The sequence below is a fragment of the Engystomops pustulosus genome, chromosome 1 (genome assembly GCF_040894005.1).
Source record: "Engystomops pustulosus chromosome 1, aEngPut4.maternal, whole genome shotgun sequence".
Taxonomy (NCBI): Eukaryota; Metazoa; Chordata; class Amphibia; order Anura; family Leptodactylidae; genus Engystomops; species Engystomops pustulosus.
Genome location: NC_092411.1, coordinates 96,969,695 through 96,991,505, shown reverse-complemented (window position 1 = coordinate 96,991,505; position 21,811 = coordinate 96,969,695). Strand labels below are relative to the sequence as shown.

Here is a 21,811-nt window from a genome sequence, read left to right as displayed (position 1 = left end):
TTCTTTATTAATCTCTAGGCTTTATTAACATTCTTCTGTTCATGAAAAATGGCTAAATAAATGTATAATATTGGGTGCCCATTACCGAGACCCCCACCAATCATTTGGAAAGGCGATTCCAAGTCATTATTCAACAAGTTAATTTTTAAGTTAAAAAATCTGGAATATTTGAGTTTAAAAACGAGAATATTAGAGTGATGCTTCATTTATCAAAATTGTCTAAAAAAATTAATTTTCAAATATGCTCACTAAATGCCCAGTCTTTAAAATTAAATTTTTTTTCTTGCTTAAATGTATGAATAGAAATAAATAAACTGAGTTCACATCTCTGCCAGTGTCTCCTATTATTTTTCTCCATTATAGAAGAAGGACGGTAAGATAATGGAAGCCTCGAATAGCACCCATAGCAAACACCCAGCGGTACCTAGAGACCCCATTGAGCTTCCGTTATAGGGTTAACTAACATAATAACGTCATTATTAATAACATTTCCATTGAACCACGTTTAGAACACCCAAACAAAATGTGAAAATGTAATTGCCCATTACCAGAATATCTAGTAACATCAGTATTCACAGTAATTATTGCTATAATTCTTTTTTTTTTTTCAGGGAGAGAAAAACAACATGTATGAAATACAGGCAGTCCCTGGGTTACATACAAGATAGGTTACATAGGTTTGTTGTTAAGTTGAATTTGTATGTAAGTCAAAACTATATTTTACTATTGTAGTTCCAGACAATTTTTTTTTTCTGCCCCACTGACAATTGGAATTTCAAAATATTTTGCTGTAATGCAGTGATGGCTCACCTATGGCACTGGTGGCAGAGGTGGCACTCAGAGCCCTTTCTGTGGGCACTCAGGCCATCACCAGAGATGACTCCAGGTAACTTCCTGCTGTCCCAGACAGCCCAGGACTTGCTGTGCACAGAGCTATTTTAAAGTGACAGCTCTACCTGGGACTATTTTCTGCTTTATTTGTGTCCTCAGGGTGCTGGTATCAATGATAACTGTGACAGAGAAGGGAGTATAAATCACAAATTACATTTCTGTGTTGGCACTTTGCGATAAATAAGCGGGTCTTTGTTGTAGTTTGGGCACTCGGTCTCTAAAAGGTTTGCCATCACTGCTGTAATGGGACCACGGATTATCAATAAAGCTTCATTAAAGACACTTTTACAGCTGATTGTTGCATTATGGGACTAAAGCTTCACCAGAGGTCACAGTGGGAAGAGGGGTCCGTCTTTAACTTGGGGTCGTCTGTAAATCGGGTGTCCTTAAGTAGGGGACTGCCTGTAGATACAGTTGCCTCTATGTAGTGCCATCATATTGACCTGCATTATGGACATAATGGAGATTATCTGAGCCGTAGGATGTTTGATAATATATGTACAGATGCATAGACAACATAACGTACAACAACATGTTCTTTTTATAAATGTAATAGTCACTTTATATTTGTAAATGAAATAGTTATGAATAGATGAGTAATGGTCGTGTTTCTGGTATTCTCTAGATGCAATGGCAAGTTTATGGAGCAGCTTAAACATCACCAACATTTCTGAATTTACATTACTAGGATTCCCCCTAGGGTTCCAGACAAAGGTTGTTCTGTTCATTGTGTTTCTTTCTGTCTACCTGCTCACCATCACATCAAATGTTATCATCATTTGCTTGGTGAAATGTAACCAACAGCTTCATAAACCCATGTATTTCTTTCTTGCCAACTTCTCCTTTTTAGAGATTTGGTACATTTCAGTTACGGTCCCCAAAATGTTGTCTGATTTCCTTGACCAAGGCAGGAAGATTTCAATGGTAGGTTGTTTCATACAATTCTATTTTTTCTTTTTTTTTGGGTCTACTGAGAATATTCTACTTGTCATAATGTCTTTTGATCGCTATATTGCTATATGCTACCCTTTGCAATACTTTATCATCATGACTGAGAGACTTTGCAGGTTGTTGGCAGTTGGTGCTTGGATTACTAGTGTTATTGCTATGATGATTGTTATTATACCTGTCAGTCGTCTGTCTTTTTGTGGCTCGAATGATATTGATCATGTGTTTTGTGACTTCTCTCCACTAGTTAAACTTTCTTGCAGTGGTACCAAGATGAGTGAAGTCACGTTCTTCTTCCTGGCTGGGGTTGTTATGATTGGATGCTTTTCCCTCATCATGGCATCGTATGTGCACATCATAATGACTGTGATAGCCACTTCCTCTACTACTGGGCTTCGCAGTGCACTTACAACCTGTACATCACACTTTACTGTTGTGTTCATTTATTACGGAACTGTTATGTTTATGTATTTGAGGCCTTCAGCCACAATAAGTTTTAGCATAGACAAAGTTGTTTCTGTTTTCTATGCGGTTTTAACACCTTTGATGAACCCCATTATTTACAGCTTGAGAAACAAAGAAGTGAAAAAAGCAATGCAGAGGTCTTTAAGGGATTCAATGAAATGCTTTCAAACAGTAAAGAAACCACAAACATGTCTTGCATTCCATTATAAACAATAACAAGTTGCATGTGCAATGTAACAATGTGAATGAGGTATTCTCTTCTAATTTAAAGAAAAATAAAAGCATCAGCCCACTGTTACATTTGGGAATAACCACAACTGTCATCATCCCCTAATCTTACTGGCCTCACAGCGTTCTTTATATATTAGGATACAGGCAACATAACGTATTTTTTGGACTCTAAGGCACACAAAAAAACCTTTGATTTTCTCAGAAATCAAAGGTGCGCCTTATAGTCCAGTGCGCCTTATATATGAACTGTACTTACAGACAACAGCTGCCTTGAAGTGTGCACAGGTCTGCCACCTGCTGGTCATTTATCCTCTTAATCAGGTGCGCCTTATATATGAATCTAGATGTTTTAGCAGGCATTTATTGATGGTGCGCCTTATAATCCGGGGCACCTTATAGTATGAAAAATATGGTAACTGATAAAGAATCCAGATATGACAATGTATTATTTTCCATATATGTGATGCTTTATGGTTGTTATATATACTTTCAGAATACTTCAGGATTTTCAGAAGTGTGAGAACTACATAGTCCTTGATGTGAAGCCTATTTTTCACATGAATCACCAAGCATTTCTATACATTTTTTAAATATCCCCTGTCTAAGCCCATCACTTTTTTCATTTCTCTGTTCCCATAACTGTATGAGGGGGGTGTTTTTTACTGGACCAGTTGGACAAAAAAACTGAAATTCTGGGCTTGTTCTATGTGTGATAAAGAGAACCTGTCATCAGCAACACCTCCCCACAAACCACATGAGGGGGGCTGGGTTAGCAGTGTCAATGTATATATATATATACAGTTCCGACTTACATACAAATTCAACTTAAGAACAAACCTACAGTCCCTATCTTGTATGTAACCCGGGGACTGCCTGTATTAAGATATCTAAAAGGTAGTGGGGCAGATTTATCAAGCTGTCTGAAAGTCAGAATATTCCTAGTTGCCCATGGCAACCAATCACAGCTCGGCTTTCATTTTACCAGTGCTCATTAATATTTTAAAGTTGAGTTGTGATGGTTGCCACGGGCAACTGAGAATATTCTGACTTTCAGACAGCTTGATAAATCTGTCTGGTTTGTGGTGAGTTAGTGTTGCTGGTGAGATGTTCTCTTTAAATGTTGTGCCATTCTACATGTTACTACAATTACAAATATGCATAGGGTTTTATATGTTTAATGATTGCATTTAAAAAAAAAATATTAGATTTTTTTAATACTTTCTATGGACCATATTTTTTTTTTTTTACATATTTTGTGGCTTAATTTTAGCAGGAATAGTTGAAGTTATTTACTCTACATTTTAACATTGGAATTGTTATTGGTCTCTGCGCATAGCAGCAGTAGAGGAAGAGTAATGTGAAGAGCTGACTGCTATCTACACCATCATCCTTCCGGGCTGGCGTCAGCATGTCACATTGGGGGGGGGGGGGGGGGCAGAGTCAGTAGCAATGGATGCCCTTTTGATAAATTTCTATTTACATTTTGTGGTGTTTTGACATGTCCAAAGAGTGTCGATTTGAACAACTGGGCACCCTTTTCAGTAATGGGGTTCACAAACAGAAATAACAGTTTTTATATTCCTATAGATACATTGGCAGCTGTGTTTAGGGACGACGTATGCATAAAGTATTACAGCGTATGCATCAACCAGTTCCATCCGTTTTCATGCCACAATTTGGATGAATTTTGGATGAATACTAAATCTTGGTAAGGACACATGGGAATGGCTTCAACTGGTGCAGGAAGAGGAAGTGGAAAAAACAGAAATGTATTTTAAAGGGTTTTAAAAGTGTAAAAACAGATGCCTACATATGTGACTGATATGATGTATATGTTAAAAAAATGTAGAAGCCATGAGGGGTGTGTTGGAGACTGGAAACACACTTGATGGTTATCTATCTTTATTTCACACATTGCTTGATTAGTATGGTTTATCATATTAATATTTCTATGTGACTTTCTCCTTGGGTTGGAGTTAATTAGTGTTAGAGTAAGTGGAATAATCATTCATAAGATTAATTAAAGAGGTGTTACTTGATGATAATTTTTGATGTCAGGCATAATGCCTGTTATGCCATGTGCAATCACATTAGTCTATTGATCCACTGATTCAACCATGTTGTTTTGGGATGCAATTCAATTTGACAATAAGCCTAAATGTCTTTTGTGAGGAAGTCCCTGTGTTCTCAAATCCAATTAAATTCTTCACCACTGTGGTCACTGTTTGCTACCTCAGTCCCCTCAGGTAAAACTGTGGACAGACTGAGCAGATTTCATTCCACCATTCCATGATGTGTCAGTAATGCCTGATGTAAATATGGCCAAACCTCTCTGTCTGAGGAAAAAAAGTAGACTATACTCCTGTTGATAAGACAGGTGTAACACCGCTAATAAAACCTGATTTCATAACGCAACCCAGGGTCAGGGTACATGTTAAAGGAAACCTACCACTTCTGAAGGTAGGTATGAGATACAAACACCGGGCACCAGCTCAGGGTATCGCGGTTTTAACACTTTTGAAACTTTCTAGCAGAAACTGCTTCGGCGCTGCGCGCGACCGTGCGCGCGCAACGCCTGCGGCGTTTCCAATGTAGGCGCGCGCACGATCGTGTGCACGAAGCGCCGAAGCAGTTTCTGCTAGAAAGTTTCAAAAGTGTTAAAACCGCGATACCGCGGTTTTAACACTAACGAGACTAAGCACCGGCACCAGCTCACCCTGAGCTGGTGCCCGGTGTTTGTATCTCATACCTACCTTCAGAAGTGGTAGGTTTCCTTTAAGCAATATGAAATTCCTGAGGCCAAGCTAGAGACAGTATCATAGGAAGTAAAATATATGCTAGGATTTAGTTGTCTCATAGTGAGTGGTCATGCCCTGCTGATTTCCAAAAATGGTTCTATAAGGTTCTGTGATCACCTCAGTGCAGCAGAAGACTGTTTAGCCTTGCTGTACACTTACACCATTTTTACCCTCTTATCAATCCCTTCTCTCCTTGCTGTTCTCCCTGTTGTTATCTCTTGTTGCCACCATAATTATATAAAGTATTGCCCTGAAATGTAGTTAGATAACAGAAAGTTTCCTTAATTTTCCTATATAACATCGTTACTAATAATTTTTGTTTTAAGACAAAAAAAAAAATCCTCTGATTTGTTAGGAAGTGGATTATTTGTTTTCATAATTGATCATGTGCAGATAGAAATCATTGCTGCACTTTTCTGGCTCTAGTATGGCTATTCTATGTTATTAGAAAGATTCATAATACCTTCTCCTTCAAGACTCAATGTGGGAAATGTATCATTGCTATAATGCCAGTATTATAGGCACAAAAGCACTCCAGCCACCTCCTGACATAGGAAATATAGGCAGGCCGCAGGGAAGGCCGATTCTAGGGTATATGCTGCCTGAGGCGAAAATTTAAATGAGCCCCCCCCCAATTATCATATGCCAGGCCTTGTGGTGTCATCAAATGAATGGGGGCTGCTCAGTGAATGTTAGACTCTATTCAGAAGTCCCCATCTAAAAAATGGTCATTCTTTGGGGTTCTCATGTGGACAGTTTGATCAGGCCTTTGTGCTTTCCCAGGCACCAGACTTAAAACATCACATAATGTATTGAAGGGGTTTTCCCACGAAAGAAAATTCTCCATCCCCTTGTGATGTAAACACAATAAAAAATATTTTTGACCCCTTGCTTTACAATTTTACTCAGTTGTATTGCTGTTTTAGCTCCTATCACTAAGTGATGGTCAGTGTAATATTCCAGGGTGTGGGCGGGGCCTCTCCAAGCAGACACATTATAATCCATCTAGTGCTGTGAGCTGACAGCGTGGTTAAATTATCAGGGTACAGGGTTATATACACTCTCATTTAGCTTCTGAACCTTGTACTAGTATCTGACACATAGAAAGAGAAACTAGACAGATCAGAGATGATGAGATGCCTATTACACACTGTCAGCAGTGCTACAACTGATCTCAAATATATGTGCCTGCCTCCCCTTTCCCTGGATAACTTATCTGCCTGGAGTTTGTAGCTTGCAGCCAGGGGTGAACCTAGCCTTTCTGCTGCCTAAGGCAAGCTATAGAAAGACGCCCCCCCCCCCACTCCATATATGTAGTATATCAAGGAGTTTCAGGACCAGAACCAATTATAGTGGTTTAATATGAAAATAAAGCAATGTGAAATACATACAGTGTGCCACCGTGTACTATATAATAAACAAAGCAAGCTACCACAAAGAACAAAATACATACAACAATCCACCATATAATATAAAATCAATACATCATGCCGCTATATATATAAAATAGATCCAGCATCCTCCACTGAAATTGTGCACACCAGGACTGATAGAGACAGGTTGGACTTATATCTGTGAAATGCTGTATTTTTGTTAATAACAGTGAATTAGAAAATGTGTTATTTTGTTACCCTCAGTACATTCCCTGAGTTCTGCTTTCTTTATCCATTTTAATTTTACCAAACTGTTATTTTTTTGCATGTTGTATTTGTCTGTTTAATGTGTCACCCTTTTGGTATACTAACCCTTTTTAATTGTATGCGCTGTCTGTTTGATATTAAACGTCTATTTAATAAGAGCCTTCTTATTACATTACATTACCTATATTGATTGATTGCTTAATTTGTGACTATAATCTAATATTGGGGCATAATATATCGTAGGTGTCTCATCAACCTATATATGACAAGTGGTGGCAGCTATATCACTCAGGTTCTTGGAGGGCAGAGAGCTGTAAGTGCACGGTCCAGTGACACCCAGCTGGCTCACTTCCTGAACCTAAGTCCGATCCAGTCAGCGAGCGTGCATATAGCCTAATGAAGTATCACGCTAACAACGTTAGAGAGTAGAAATTTTAACAGAGGATCCTAATATCTCATCAAATGTAGCTTTCAGTTGTTGGTATGAAGTCTTTATTCTCCATACTCTATTAAATATTAAATAAATAATGAAAAAGGTTAAAGCAAACAAATTTCAGTTCACAGTGGGTTAACACATCAGATCTCAAGACTTGCCCATGGGTTGTTTTTTTCTTTCTTTTTACTCTCCCTGGATAAAAAACAATTACTCATAAGTGGTCCCCAAGATCCTAAAGAAAGGAATATAAGCCAACAGTGTACACAGTACCCTAGCCATGTTGCTATATTAGCATCCAAAATAGGCAGGTATTCAACCTATTGCAGCTTTTATGTAGCAGACATTTAATAGCTATATTTTAGAGGTGATTTTTGCAGGTTACATTTTTTGTACCATTTATGTAACATTTAATATTTAGAACATGGATAGTATCTTGGAGAGAAAAGATTTTGACCCTATTGCCACAGATCTTACCGTAAAATGACTTTAAAATTTTTACTTTTAAGTATCTGCACTACGGATGTGTGCATATTAGTTACAAATCTTTACTATTTTATCCCTTTAAAAAGCAATTACAATTAATAAAAAACGAGCTATGAGGAGGTATGTTAACCAGTTTAGTCTCTAGAAAGTCCTGCACTTTGGCTTTGGGTTGCCATACTACTTCTCTGAGACCAGCTAAATAGACACAAAACCTTGGAATATGGAAGATATTATGAATCTTACAGTAATAAACAGTGCTGAGAGATAAACTCCGAAGTCTGTAACCAAAGGCATTTGTATAATAATGATATCATTGTTATGTATGTGCTCCTCCATCTATGTAACCATGTAGATAAAGTGAGTGGCCTCATGGTTCCCAGCTTTAGAATGAATCCATTTTAGGTTTTTTGTTTTTTCTATTTTTTTGAAACTTTTTCAACAATTTTTTACTATTTTTTAGACCCTCTAGCGTGCATTAACCCTAGATGGTCTGATAGTTCCTACCATATATTGTATTACCACTGTATTGCATTATATGGCATTTTTGCACAGTATTCATTACAATGAGCTACTGGCTCATTGTAACCTATCTGCAGAAACCAGACAGCCTCGGGTCTTGCAAAGACCCGAGGCTATCATGGCAACCGATCTCCGCCCCCTGAAGACGTTTGGGTGAGCAACGATCGGATACAAGATGCTGCAGCTTTGCTGGCGGCATGGGAAGAGTTAATAGCCCTCTTCATACACCCCCGCACCTCTGCGCTGTACAGCTACGGCACAGAACGTCAAAGGGTTATAGCAACGTTAAACCTTCCGTTTTTTTTGCCGTCATGGAACAGAAGAAAAACAGAGACACAACAGAGACAAAATGCAACGGATGCATAACTGAAGCTGAGCACCAAAGCCAATGTGAAAGAGTCCTAAGACTAAGAGAATTTCTTTACCATGTACTTTTATTGTACTACTGTACAGATACAGCATCCAAATGTTCAGGTACAATTATCTGAAATTGACACCTTAAAGTAAATTTAGAAACAAAATCCAGCATGATAAACCAGGGACACTTACTCATATATTCAGGCACAGTGTCTGTGGTAATCTACTTATATATATGACTGTTACACTGTCTCCCCCTCTGCTCCTGGTTGCGGCACTCCCCACTAATCTCACTGAAGCACAAGCAGTTTCTGCACACAGTAGGAGGGGGATGTGCTCGTGCTCAATGTAACAGCCTGTGAATCTGCAGCACGGAGGGGCTCTGGGAAGATCATCAGCATAATTAAGTATAATAATGATTAGTATAATAAGTTGATTTTAGAAGGAAGGAGGCAATAGATAACAAATATACCATTATCACAGTCACAGTGCCTGAATCTATGAGTAAGTGTCACTGGTTTATTGTCTTTGATTTTGATGGTAGATTTCCTTTATAGGACATAGCCAAAAAAAAGCCTTCAGGACAGAGCACTTTTTTCCTTGCTTAACTCAGGATACAACCATTTTTGCCTCGAGGACAAGGCCCCATTTTTGAAATCTGAACTGTCACTATAAGTGGTTATAATTTTAGAAGTTTTATAATATCCAGGGGATTTTGATATTGTTTTTTCATTGTGCTCCAAATTAGTTTTAAAATTATTTTTTTTTTTAGAATATTTTCAAATTTTTGCCAAATTTTTAATTTTAAAATTCTAAATTCTCTACTTTTAAAACAGATAGTCATACCTCCCAAATTAATTCATAGCTTACGTGGTTATTTAAACATGCAGTCATTCTTTTAGAATGTTATGAGGCACCTTCTACACTCGTGAGTGTGATGCAATGAACTCGCATCACACTCGCTACGTGTGTGCTGCCCGGATCTCCCGACCCGAACTCTGCAAACCGGAACTGAACTCAGCATTTCAGTTCCATGCATGTTGTGATGCGAGTTCATCATATTATCAGTTCAGGCTTAGATTTTGGGTGTGATTTTTCACCTTTTAGAGGGGGGGAGGGGAGAAATCACCAAAACCTATATTAAGAGGCACCTGCTCAACTTTTATGTGAGGCCTAAATATGCGATCTAGAAATTGCAATTTTTGGGGACAATATATACATTTTACCTGAAAAATGAAACATTCACAATGGATTAAATGAAATAAGTTTTACAAATGACACAAAGCTCCACACAACTGGGCATAGAATGAAAGGAGTGCCATTTAGAGCAGATTTGTATAGTCACATTGTACAGGCATTACATTTTTAATTTATAATATGGATATATGGGGGCTTATTTTTTGCCAGATGAGATGCAATTTTCAGGTACATCATGTTGGATTATCTATACCTAATCGATGAGATTTTCTTATCTCTTTCTTGGTGGAAGAAATGTAAATCATTAATTTTTTAAAGATTTTTTGTTTTTTGGTAGTTCACCATACCATAAAAATAACATTTAATTTTGTTTCACGTTGATTATGGCTATGGCTCTATTTTTTTTCTAATTTTACTGATTAAAAACTAATTTGGAGAAAATCGTATTAATGTTAGAATTACCATCGTTTCAGAGGCATAACTTTTTTATTTTTCAGCTGACAAATCTGGTTAAGGGCTCATTTTTTGCTGTTTCATTTTGGGGCATGTAGAATTTTTTTCAACTCTTTTTAGTTTTATTATGCAGACGTTGATACTATATACTTATGGATCTTATATTTGTGTTTTTTTAGTGTTTCTATGGGAATGTGTAATATTAGGGGTTGCTACTTTTTTATTTATTTTAAAATTGTTTGGATTTTTTTTTTTACTTTTTTTTTACTTTATATAAACTAAGACTTTAGTAATGCTCTGATCACTAGGGTGATTTATATACAAGTTTACAAACTGATTTTTTAACATTGAGCCAAATGAATTTTCTTATCTTATTCAAATTCTGGAGTTATTTTTTATTAATGTCATTTCAGAACTTTAACATCAAGATGCCTGGCGGACAAAATGAGTACTAACCACAGTACAGTGACAAATTTTATTCTGCTAGGTTTCTCTCTTGGCAGGAATACCCAACTACTATTATTTATATTGTTCCTAATTGTCTACTCCTTGACATTGATTTCCAACCTTCTAATCATCACCTTGGTAACATCTCAAAGATCACTTCACAAACCCATGTACTTCTTCATTGGAAACTTTTCCTTTCTAGAAATGTGGTACACTACTGTCACTGTTCCCAGGATACTAAAAGATTTGGGAACTGGAAATAAAACAATCTCCTCCACTGAATGCATTTCTCAATTTTACTTTCTCTTCTTTCTAGGAGCCACACAACATATTTTACTAGCTATTATGGCTTATGATCGTTTTTTGGCCATTTGCTACCCTTTAAGGTACACCAGCCTTATGTGCAGGTCCACCTGTGGAAAACTCGCAGCAACTTCTTGGATTGCAGGTTGTCTAGCAATCTCTTTGCCAGCTGCTATGATGTCACAGCTCGTCTTCTGTGGGCCAAACACAATTGACCACTTCTTCTGTGATTTCAGTCCTCTGTTGCAATTGTCTTGTACCGATACCTGGCTAAATGAGATAATATTTTCTGCCGTGGCTTGGACAGTAATTCTTGGCTGCTTTTTCTTTACTTTTATGTCCTATGTTTCAGTAGTTACCACTATTTTGAGAATACCATCCTCACTTGGTCGGCAAAAAGCATTTTCTACATGTGCCTCTCATATTGCAGTTGTTGGCATATTTTTTGGGACAGTTATTTTTATGTATATTCGTCCAAAAGCTAAAAATTCTTCCCCAATTGACAAAGTGGTCTCAGTGTTCTATTCCGTTGTAGTACCCCTTCTAAACCCAATGATCTACAGTCTAAGGAATGCAGAAATGAAAAATGCATTGTGGAAACTAGTGAGTAAATTAAAAAGTGGTTCATTACCATAAAGTTACACAGGTAATAATCCAAAGAGGAACCTAAGTATCCACCCAAATGAGGAGCCATTTGTTTCATGGGGCACCATGGCTAGTTTTAATTTAGGTTCTTTAAAAGCAAGAAAGACTATTGTGACATGTGGAGCATGTAACACATAACAATGATGAGTAAGAACTAACATATTAAATCTGAAATAAGCTGGTGTCAAAAAAATATTATGTGGCAGATTTACTTACCCGGTCCTGTCACGATCCAGCGGCGCATTCTCTGTGGAGGTCTTCCGGTGATTCACTAAGGTAGTGCTCCCGATGTCCATCAGGTGTCGCTGCTTCGCTGAAGTCCGTCGGAGTTCACCATCCTACCCTGGGTGCAGTTAAGCGCATGTCAAGCGACACTTTTTTTTTAAAATACGGCGGTTTTTCAGAATCCGTTGGGTTTTCTAACGGCCATGCCCCCCGATTTCCGTCGCATGCATGCCGTCGCCGATGCGCCACAATCCGATCGCGTGCGCCAAAAACCCGGGGCAATACAGGGAAATCGGCGCAAAACGGTAATATTCGGGTAACCCGACTGAAAAACGTTATTCGGGCCCTTAGTAAATGACCCCCTATGTGTTCATTATAATGTTCTGTCTTTAACCCCTTGGTGACTGAGGGTCTATGATCCCTGAATATCCAGGTCAATTTTTGCTGTTCTGTTATGCGCTTCTCTAAATGATGATATCCTGGAAAAGCTTTAAATATTAAAACAATTTTATTTTTCCATGATATGTGAGACTTTGGCTTGATACGTTTTATTAATTACACAAATGTGAAAAAATGAGCCCTGGCACCTAGAAACACAATTCTGGTGTTATATGAAATAGGAGGATATGTTATATGGATTGTGTATAGATGCTTCTCAGAACCAGAGATAACTGCTCTTAATCGGAAATCTCAGTAATAGAAAGCTGTTTATAAAAATCAAATTTTCTTACTACAAATTAAAGGGTGGATATCTAAGGTTATGTGAAGCATCCATATACAATCCATATATCATATTTAAAGGGGAGCTTCTCAGGGTTTAGGAGATATATAGCCATTTGAAGCTGGCCACTGCCTGCTTTTTCTCCCAATACCAACAAATACTGACGCAAAATGATTAGAAAAATGTGACATGGAAAAGTGGCTTATATGTTTAACCCTTTCAGCCAAATACCGTCAGATGCCTTGATGTTCACAGAAATATATTACCTTTTGGAATATCACACTGTAACTGAGCACTAAAGCCAATGTGAAAGAGTCCTAAGACGTAGAGAATTGCTTTATCATGTACTTTTATTGTACTACAGTACAGATGCAGCATCCAAATGTGAAGGTAGAATTATCTGAAGTTGACACCTGAAATTTAGAAACAAAATCCAGAATGGATAAACCAGGGGCTGTGATTGTAGTAATCTTCTTATATTTGTTATCCACTGCCTCCTTCCTTCTAAAATTAACTTTTAAAAATATGCTAATTAGCCTTAAAGCCCAATGGGCCGGTTCCCAGAGCCCCTCTGTGTTGTAAATTCACAGGCTGTTAGAGTGTGCAAGGAGCACTTCCCTCTCTTACTGTGTGCTAAAACTTCCAGTGCTGCAGCTAGATTACACGAGGCAGAGGGAAGTAGGAGTGCTGAGCAGGAGCAGAGGCGTAGGGTCAGAGTGTAATAGCCTGTGAATCTCCAGCACGGAAGAGCTCTGGGAAGCGCCCCCAGCAGCCTTTAAGGCTCATTAGCATAAGTTACAGTTGATTTTTAGAAGAAAGGAGGCCATGGATAATACGTTTAAGAATTACCACATTCACAGTGACTAGATCAGAGTAATTGTTCTGGTTTATCTATTCTTGATTTTGGTGGTAGATTTCCTTAAAGAGAACCCGTCAGTCAAATCAACCCCCAAAACTTAATATATTTTCATAAACTGCCATTAGAAAGCATTGCTCCTATACATGCCTGTAAACTTAAGCAACCAGTTACTAAAGCTGTATGCAAATGACCTAAGAGATGTCCAATGAATCATTATGATATTCAGCTGTCCAGCTTATTCATGAGTGGGAGGCACAGCCACACACCCAGTGCACAACTGGCAGCCTGTATAATGATGTGACACTCCTGTTACTAGCTCCTCTATGTGCTTCCTGGTGGCCACACCCCCTGCATCCTGTGTGTCTATGCGATACTCCTATACACATGACTGACAGTCTGTATAATGACGTGACACTCCTGGTGCTGGCTCCATTATGTGCTTCCTGGTGCTGGTGGCCACGCCCCCTGCAGCCTGTGTGTGTATAAGATACTCCTATACACATGACTGACAGCCTGTATAATGATGTGATACTCCCGATGCTGGCTCCTCTATGTGCTTCCAGGTGCTGGCTCCCCCTGCAGCCTGTGTGTGTATGAGATACTCCTATACACACGACTGACAGCCTGTATAATGATGTGACACTCCTGGTGCTGGCTCCTCTATGTGCTCCCTGGTAATGGCAGCCACGCCTCCTGGAGCCTGTGTGTGTTAGTGAAAAATACAACAGCTTCAGGATGCAGCCATGTGTCTCTCACATGTGCATAGGAGGAGAGAGCATGTCAGCAGATAAAGCACAGACACTAGCAATGCGTTACTATTCATTACACAGACATACACACAGACATGAGCAGGGGGAGGAGAGGGGATGGGTAGCAGGGGGAGGAGAGGGGATGGGTAACAGGGGTGACATCACTGTCTGACCATATGATCATACTCATTTACATGGTAAAGAAGATATGATTTTACAATGATTAATGTAAGGCTGGGATTGAATCCTTGTGAGGTGCTCCAACAGGTAGTGGTGCCAGAAATAGTGACAGAGACCTGATGACAGGTGTCCTTTAAAAGGGAATCTACCACCTGGCTTATACATCAATTGGCATCATAAGTCACAAAAAAATTAAATATCCTCTTCTAGACATATTATATGTCAACTTAGTAAAGGAGAATCTCTTATACCACAATTATGATCCAATCGATTGCACCTATAGCTAGTGTAAAAATAATCTTTTATTTAGAATTTTAACTTTAAAAGATATAAAGCATAGATTTTTTCATTTAGTTTAAGGCATACCAATAAATTATTACAAAAAAGTTCAGGGGGGTACAGTACACACATTTGTTTTTTTTAAAAACTTAGAACAGATAGAAAAGAATATTGAAAGATTAAAAGCTGAATGCACTGAACTAGAGAGACTAGCTGGAGGGTATAAAATAAAGTATCTATTGCATCCTTGTTTGCCCGGCCACACAAAGATTAGATAGCACCAATATCCTAAAGTTTTTTCCTTGTTGCTACAAAGTCCCTATCTCAGCAACACATCATATTCTTTACCTTTCTTTTTGGTGCAGCAGTGAATGACAAGTGCCGGTCTCCAGCATCAAAGTCTCAATTGGCATCATGTTGCAGGGAAACTGTGTTTTCCAATATACCTTTATTATTTCTGTTCTTTATGCCATTTTCCAAGATATTCACATTTTATTGCATATGCTAAAAATGACCTGGAGCACTACTTCCCTGGATCACTACTTTCTTTATCAGACAAGCAGGAGATGTTTCCTGTGAGAAGCATGGAAACACTGGAGAGAGGGGGAAGCGGTTTAGGTGGCAGGAACAAAAACTCACTCATTAGCATAAAGATTGAAATATATCAGAAACATCATAATGGACAAAAATAATAAAGGTGTGATGTTGCTATATGTGTTCTGCTAATATGTTTACTGCCAATGTGTTTTGCATGTTCTGCCCAGCAACAGTGATGTACTAAGGAGGAGGAGCAGTCTGATTTAGGGCAGTTGTTACATACAGAGCAAAGGAGAAGCATGGAATAAAGTTGTCTCTGAGCCTGCAGTCCAGTGATCCGGTGTCGGTTCCTTCTGCATCATACGGGTTCCCACCACGACATTACAAAAGGCATGTTGGAAATCATAATGTATTTGTCAACACAATGCTAATAGCTGATTATAAAGTTTAGTAGAGTTGGTAAAACCATAGGAAAGAGTGCTTTGGCTTATGTGGTGAAAATGCTGGTGAGAGGTTCCTTTTAAAAAATCTTTGTTTTGGGCTGATAAGTTTTGCAAAATATGGATATGTATACAGGCAGTCCCCTACTTAAGAACACCTGACTTACATACGACCCCTAGTTACAAACAGACCTCTGGATTTTAGTAATTTGCTGTACTTTAATCCCAGGCTCCAATAAACAACTATAACAGTTATCACAGGTGTCTGTAATTAAGATTTATTGTTAATCCTGGTTCTTATGACAACCCAACATTTTTGAAATCCAATTGTCACAGAGACCAAAAACATTTTGACTGGGGTTACAATAATAAAGTATACAGTTCCAACTTACATACAAACTCAACTTAAGTACAAACCTACAGAACCTATCTTGTATGTAACCCGGGTACTGCCTGTATATGTTTGTAAGAAGAACAGACATGCTTATCACAGTGAAGCGCAGTGCAATTTTGGTTGGAGCACCCTGCAGATTTTTCTGCAATTTTACATTTTTCATATGAATCTAAAATTGTGTTTCTAAGTGTCAGGGATCTGGAGATATTCACGTTTAAAATGGAAAATTTGAGGTGCTGTTTCTTTCTTTAAACATTTTAGGTCTCAAAATTAATATTACAGTAAATATAATATACAAAGCCATAAAAGAGTAATAGTTTGTTCTCTACAACATGTTTGTACTTGTGTTTGAGACTCCATTTTCTGTTTTTCTTGTACATGCGCCATATCTCTATATAATCTTCATTCAACATAAACAATATAAACCTCTAAACTCCCTCCCCTACCCCTACTGGTGATCCTGTTGTCTCGCCCCTAAATTCCAGTCCTACCAGGCATTCCCTAAGGGCCTGATACCAAAAGGTATACCAAAATATTCTCATAAGAAAATGGGTCTCTTCTGGTGTAAAATAGTTCTCATTAAAATCCCTTCATTTTTTAACCCTTCCCCTGCAAGGCATTTCTGGAAATTTTGTAGCATTATTGGCCAGAGCAACCTTTACAATTTGACGTGTACAAATAAAACCAGAAATAAAGTGTAAAAAATTATTCTAAACCCCAACAATATACTTTCTGAAAGCAGACAGACATTTGTCCTTTTTTCAAAATTGCATTAAGGAGTTTAAAGACATAGACACCTTCAAGCAATTTTGATTCAAAGTGTAAAATTTTATTTAAAAAAATAATACACATGTAATAGATGAATATTTGTAGAGTTTAAAGATACCTCAAAGACATGTGTTTACATGAATAAATCATAAAATCACTTAAAAAGGTTTACACACAAATATAGATTTAAAAGTAATAGGTCAAATTGAGCAGATTTATATATACCACAACACCAACAAGAATTTACAAAAAATGTTTAACAAAAATGCTAAAACAAAAACCATACAATATTTGGTTGCAATCCGCAAATGCGTTTAAAAACACAACACAAAGAAAAAAAGCTTCTAAATTGACCGGGGAAAAAAAGTAAGTATATCGCGATTCCTGATGTATGACCTGGGGTAGAAGAATAGATAAAGGGGAAAAAAGGGGGAAACGTATGGCCCCATAAGACTTTACAGAATAGAGTTTGAGGTGACAGATTGACTATATAACCTGGAGTCTAGTCAGTCATATGCTAATGTGTCGAGAATAAAGTCTCTAGACACGTCCTGAAATATGTAGCCACATTAAGCGAAGAAAATGGAATGTTCATCCACTCACTCAAAAAAAAAGAAACACGCAAGTGTGCTCTGATTGTTCTTGGAAGGAGAGGATTAATAATTTTGCAACAGTCAATATTTACTTTCCGTGAGCTGAGAGAAGCCTCTATGTGCACCCTCCTCCTAGCTTCTGCTTGCAGCCTGCAAAGCTGGAGGGGGGGGGGGAGGGCAATAACTTTGGATATTTTAATCTAAGGGATTTTTTTCCTATGAAAGAATCTCTTTTAAATGGCTGCGTTTCTATGTGTCAGGGATCCGGAAATATTCATTTTTAAATAAGTGACAATTTCATGTGCCCTCCCAACTGCACTTTAACAAATAATATCTCCGGTTCCCTGGTACCTAGAAACACAATCCTAGATTCATATGAAAGAGAAGATTATAAAAACCCTAAGATTCTAGGTGTCAGGGATCCAGAGTTAGGACTCCTAGTAGCCAGTATGGCCGTCGTTGGCCATACCGATTGCACCCTGTGAGGATGTATGAGATGGTTCCTTGGCAGGGAAAGAGTTATAGAACTTCTTTGTATCTCTCCATCTCAATTGTATACAACAGAAGTTGCTTCAACATATTCAAAATCTCAGAACCGCCAGTGTCAGCCAATGGTGCATTATGCACTTTTTGCTACTAAGATAACAAGGTGAGACAATTTATGTCCACTATAGTTGCTTCCCTTCCACTACAGGCATATAATAGAAATTCATCAACAGGGGTATCATCAGGTATCACATTCTTACATACCTTTCTGTGAATCTCCTGTATTCCTTCCCATAATTCCCATATCGGTGGACAAAGCCAGATAGCATGAAACAAATCAGCTCTAAATAAGTTACATTTGGGACATTGTCTCAAATAATGTGCTGATGCATCCCTGTACGATAGATCAAAACCTTATGTTGCTCTGTTTGAGGTGGCATTGCATCTTTTTTTTATTTATATAAATCACTTTTGACTGTCATTTTAACAATATCTCAAGTTCCCTGACACAAAGAAACACTGGGCGAGATTTATCATAAGTTTCTGAGAGCAGAATGGTTCCCATGGCCACCACAAATCAGCTTTAACTTCATAAACTCATAGATTTCTGATGTTCTCCATAATCCTAGATTCATGTAAAAAATAGTAATGGGAGGAAGTTTTCCGTGTATAGCCGGGGCCAGTTATAACCCTCTGAAATGTGCCCCCCTTCAGCTTCTAAGCCAGCAGGCAGAATGAAGGAAAAGGAGAGTGGTGCACCGACAGCCCACAGATAAAGTCAATGGGGGGCATGTATCTTTATTTTGATCAGCTTTTTTTCTCTTCTTTTTGCATTAGAGAAAAAAAATAAAAACATTTCAGGACTTGTTAGGTGCATTTTTGCGACTATGCCTGTCTGTTCCTGCAAATCAGAGACAAAAGTAAAAAAAACAGACAGGATTGATCTTTGGTATCTCCTTGATCCCGTTGACGCAAAGAATAGATGTTGTGTCATTTGAAAGCTATAAAAAAAAAACTAAATAAAAACACACACACACACAGCACGGAAATGGTGCAACTACATTTTCTTTGCCAATTTGCCACCACATTTCAATTCTTTTCCCGCTTTACAGTATATTGCACATAGTAAATTATGCCACTAGGAAGGATAATGTTGAAGATTTGTCCCACATTTGCCATGTAAATGGCAAAATAAAAATGTTATGACTCTTGGAATACAGGAAGTAAGAAACAGAAATGCAAATAAGGCCCTGAAGGGTATGAATTGAAATGGAACCTTTCTTAAAGCAGCACAAAGGGTATTGTCTGATTGCAGACTGACCAGAACCATTTAATTGGTCCACAATTGGTGATAATCGACTCAAATCCACAAGGAGCAAATACTGACTGCAGTGTAAACAAAGGTTGTCACAAAGAAAACCCTGGAGATGCAATGACCAGGATGTTCTTATATGGGCAGACAGCCTGTTTCCATGAAAGGATTGCAGTGTTGGCTGATCATATGTTAATATGCCCAACCATTCGCTTGTTAATGTACTATACATGCGCAAATGGACTGACTTATTAGCATACAACTTTAAAGGTTAGTATAATGAATATATTTGAAAAAAAACATAAGAAAAAGATTACATTGAAAATACACATTACTACAGCAGCAGAAAGCCACTGTGTAAATGCATTGCTTGTAGTAATGTTGAAAAAAGTGTAGAGGTATTGTTTAAGCCAAGAAAAAATAAAACCTATGATGTCCGCAATGAAGATCAGTGAATTGATTTTTCCACAATGGAAAAAAAGCCAAAAGAATTACAATTAGACCCGGAAACAGGACTGCATACGACTGCCTGTAGTTGTAGAAATGCAAGTAGCTGATCAAACCCTATAAGGGTGATGCCACACATGGTGTTTTGAAACAGTTTTTGGTCCGTTTTTAAGCAGTCCGTTAAAAAATGCATGCGTTTTTGACAGGTTTTACCAATTATCTTAATTAAAACTGGTCAAAAACGGATGTGTTTTCACAAAAGCATGCATTTTTAGACGGACTACTTAAAAATGGACCAAAAACGGGTTCAAAATGCCACGTGTGGCATCACCCCAAGGTGTAACCTACCCCCCCCCCCCCACACATTAACTGGTCATGCTCCAACAGTGTGTGAGGAGTCCTTAAAAAAACTTCTATATTAAATCATAACATTATTTATAACATCACAATTCTGTATGAGCTTTAGGGCCCTTTGCCTGAACCATAGGACTGGGTTTCTAACAATTCTTATCTGTGTGTGTAAAAACACAGCAAAGAGCCAGGGTCAGCCAGGTCCAAGGGAGCATTTTTGATATAGACATCAGATATAGATCGAACTCGGGTCAAAAACGGAGGATCTGTGGTTCATTCTAAGATTCATCAGTAGGGGGGCTGGCTGCATGGGGCATTTCATCAGTAGGGGGGGCTGGCTGCATGGGACATTGCATCAGTAGGGGGTTGGCTGCATGGGGCATTTCATCAGTAGGGGGGCTGGCTGCATGGGGAACTTCATCAGTAGGAGGGGCTGGCTGCATGGGGAACTTCATCAGTAGGAGGGGCTGGCTGCATGGGGCATTTCATCAGTAGGGGAGTTGGCTGCATGGGGCATTTCATCAGTAGGAGGGGCTGGCTGCATGGGGCATTTCATCAGTAGGAGGGGCTGGCTGCATGGGGCATTTCATCAGTAGGAGGGGCTGGCTGCATGGGGCATTTCATCAGTAGGGGAGCTGGCTGCATGGGGCATTTCATCAGTAGGAGGGGCTGGCTGCATGGGGCATTTCATCAGTAGGAGGGGCTGGCTGCATGGGGCATTTCATTAGTAGGAGGGGCTGGCTGCATGGGGCATTTCATCAGTAGGAGGGGCTGGCTGCATGGGGCATTTCATCAGTAGGAGGGGCTGGCTGCATGGGGCATTTCATCAGTAGGAGGGGCTGGCTGCATGGGGCATTTCATCAGTAGGAGGGGCTGGCTGCATGGGGCATTTCATCAGTAGGAGGGGCTGGCTGCATGGGGCATTTCATCAGTAGGAGGGGCTGGCTGCATGGGGCATTTCAGCAGTAGGAGGGGCTGGCTGCATGGGGCATTTCATCAGTAGGAGGGGCTGGCTGCATGGGGCATTTCATTAGTAGGAGGGGCTGGCTGCATGGGGCATTTCATCAGTAGGAGGGGCTGGCTGCATGGGGCATTTCATCAGTAGGAGGGGCTGGCTGCATGGGGCATTTCATCAGTAGGAGGGGCTGGCTGCATGGGGCATTTCATCAGTAGGAGGGGCTGGCTGCATGGGGCATTTCATCAGTAGGAGGGGCTGGCTGCATGGGGCATTTCATCAGTAGGAGGGGCTGGCTGCATGGGGCATTTCATCAGTAGGAGGGGCTGGCTGCATGGGGCATTTCATCAGTAGGGGGGGGGCTGGCTGCATGGGGCATTTCATCAGTAGGAGGGGCTGGCTGCATGGGGCATTTCATCAGTAGGGGGCCTGGCTGCATGGGGCATTTCATCAGTGGGGGGCTGGCTGCATGGGGCATTTCATCAGTAGGTAGGGGGGTGCAGGCTGCATTTCATCAGCAAAGGGGGGCTGGCTGCATGGGGCATTTCATCAGTTGGAGGGGCTGGCTGCATGGGGCATTTCATCAGTAGGGGGGGCTAGCAGCAGGGGGCATTTCATAACGGGGGGAGCTGGCTGCACATGGCATTTCATAACTGGCTGGGGGCTGGCTGCATGGGGCATTTCATCAGCAAAGGGGGCTGG

General features: G+C 39.4%; 2 protein-coding genes across 2 annotated transcripts; both read left to right on the top strand.

The window, feature by feature from the left end:
• Positions 1 to 1,521: 1,521 nt before the first annotated feature.
• LOC140108845 (olfactory receptor 6B9-like) lies at positions 1,522 to 2,520 on the top strand. Its single transcript, XM_072132013.1, has one exon. The coding sequence runs from the start codon at positions 1,522 to 1,524 to the stop codon at positions 2,518 to 2,520; it is 999 nt and encodes a 332-aa protein (XP_071988114.1).
• An 8,342-nt stretch (positions 2,521 to 10,862) lies between these two features.
• On the top strand, positions 10,863 to 11,804 carry LOC140107419 (olfactory receptor 11L1-like). Its single transcript, XM_072131694.1, has one exon. It carries the CDS (start codon positions 10,863 to 10,865, stop codon positions 11,802 to 11,804), a length of 942 nt encoding a protein of 313 aa, XP_071987795.1.
• Positions 11,805 to 21,811: the final 10,007 nt, after the last annotated feature.